At 39.0% G+C, this 2,174-nt stretch overlaps 1 protein-coding gene across 1 annotated transcript in view; it reads left to right on the forward strand.

Annotated features, from left to right (window-relative positions):
* Nucleotides 1-1,794, forward strand: part of LOC110035590 (protein DETOXIFICATION 27-like) — a 7,724-nt gene extending 5,930 nt beyond the window's left edge. The window contains exon 7 of the mRNA XM_020739842.1: nt 1,718-1,794. Within this exon, the coding sequence (XP_020595501.1) occupies nt 1,718-1,794 (77 nt within the window). The remainder of the gene's footprint in view (nt 1-1,717) is intronic.
* The last annotated feature ends 380 nt before the right edge of the window (nt 1,795-2,174 follow it).

Consider the following 2,174-nt stretch of genomic DNA (forward strand, 5'->3'; position numbering starts at 1 on the left):
ACCAAATCGGCCACCATACCAGCTGCTTTGTTGCCGGCGGGCCATTCACTAGCTGGCCACTCTGTTGCTCCGGCAGGCCGTCAATCTGGATGACCACATCCCAAATCCAAAAATTCACGTACACTAGAAGCTATACATGTGCTTCCCCCCAATCCTTTTTACATATCTAACACCTAAATTACTTGAACTAACAAATTCACAAGCGAGAAAGGAATAGAACCACCAATTTAAGCAGAAGAAAGTCCAAAGTACCCCTTTTTGACCCTCGTTGTAACAAGGATGTATATGTAATTTTCCTCTCCCCTTCTTATTTTCTCTAGAGGACCTCTTTGGCATGTAAAGGGGCTTTCTCGCTCCTAACGTAGACTTAACTTTTTTTTCTCACTTGTAACATAGGCTTCTGTGAAATAAAAGAAGCCGTCGAGCCAAGGTCCACCCCTTTTTGATCCCCGATGGGGCATCCCTCTCTCTCTTTCTCTCCCACTTTTTCTCCACTGGTGAGACTCCTGTTTTATCCTTTGGGCACGACATGCCGTACAGATTTGAATTCAACATTAATAAAAGTGTTTATAACTAAATTATCAAAGGGAAAAAAGATGTCCAAAAAATGAAAAATTGGGTAAGAAGGTCCTAAACAACTGAAAAAAATAAATCTTTTTCCTCCAACTGTGGATTTTTCCTCCAAAAGCCTATTTTCTCCAATCATCCTCCAACGACCACTTGCTCCTCTAACTGGCCACCTCTTCCTCTGATCGAACACTGAAACCCGAAGACCCTACAGACAGAAAAATTCCAGAATGTCAGATCCAACGGTTCAAGAGGTACAGAGCAATATATACCATCACAAAAGACTAAACTATTTTGTACAACCCCTTTTAAAGAAAGGTAATATTGTAATTTAAGAGCTGGTCATCCTATTATTTATAAATTGGAGGGTTTTTTCATGTAAAATGAGGTTTTTTTATCCCCACTTGTAACTTATTTTTCTTATGGAATAAAATGGATTCAAAAGCCACGAACACCACATTAGCAACGATAACATGAATCTTCAGTTTTTCCTCAATTGCTCTGTATCTCTCCATCTCTTGGGTTGAATTCAACTTTATTGTTAGAATTATCAAAGTTATTTATTTTCATTTAAATATTTTAGCATATGTCTACTATTTAAATAGACAAATAATAATATCATTAGTACCATGACATGTACTCATTATTAAGAATATTTTTGTTTATATATTTTTCTTTGTTGCTTTATTCTATTGCCTATGTATAAGCACTCTCATATCAGCATATTATTCAATTTAATAATTTCTTTTATAATTCTAGTTTTTTCTAGCATGATGTGAAAACTAAGCTTAATAGTATTTTAGTATGATTAGCTTAGTTTGATAATGTATGAATCAAAGTATTGTTAAATAATAATAATAATAATAATGTTAGGTATGACTCATATATCATAAATGAGACATATGTTGGAGTGGAGTGGAGCGGAGCCCACGAGCGGAGTGGAGTGGAAGGATCTGTCCAATCGGGGGAGTTTCATTATGTGGGTTAGGAGTGCGGGGGCAACACCCCGCGGTTTGGTACAGAGGTAATTTAAGTAATTACATATTGTACTATAGAGTTATATATGTCTTGTTTGTAACTCTAGAGGAGTCTTTGAGATTCTGAGAATTCTGAATCTGTTATTCTGTACTCTTTTCTGAATATTGAAAAGGAAGTCGTAGGTCTGCTCCCGAAGATGTAGGCATCTTTGCCGAACCTCGTAAATTTGTGTTTGTTCTCCTGTATTAGAGAGAGGTTCAAGAGCAGGGAAGAAAAATTTGGGCGGCGTAGGAATAAAGAAGAATTTGACATAGGAGATTGGCAGCTAGGGAAGGATTTCTCCAAGCTTCCCAGCAGTTCGGATGTCGGCGCAGAGGAATTTTGAAGACCAAGCAGGCTTCAACGGTTCAACAACTAGCGATCAGAAATCCGGCTTCACGCGATCGCAGGACGGGGAACATTTTCGCGAAGCAAAAGACCAGGCGATTGGTTCCGCGAAGACGACAGAAGGTTCGAAATCGCTGATCGCGTGTGGTTCGGGGCGAACAAGATGAACGAGGGTTGTGAGACTATCGCAGAGGTGGTTCTCTACCAGACGAGAAGGATTCATGACGAAAGGCTCTATTCAG

This window comes from Phalaenopsis equestris, unplaced genomic scaffold (genome assembly GCF_001263595.1).
Source record: "Phalaenopsis equestris unplaced genomic scaffold, ASM126359v1 Scaffold198352, whole genome shotgun sequence".
Taxonomy (NCBI): domain Eukaryota; kingdom Viridiplantae; phylum Streptophyta; class Magnoliopsida; order Asparagales; family Orchidaceae; genus Phalaenopsis; species Phalaenopsis equestris.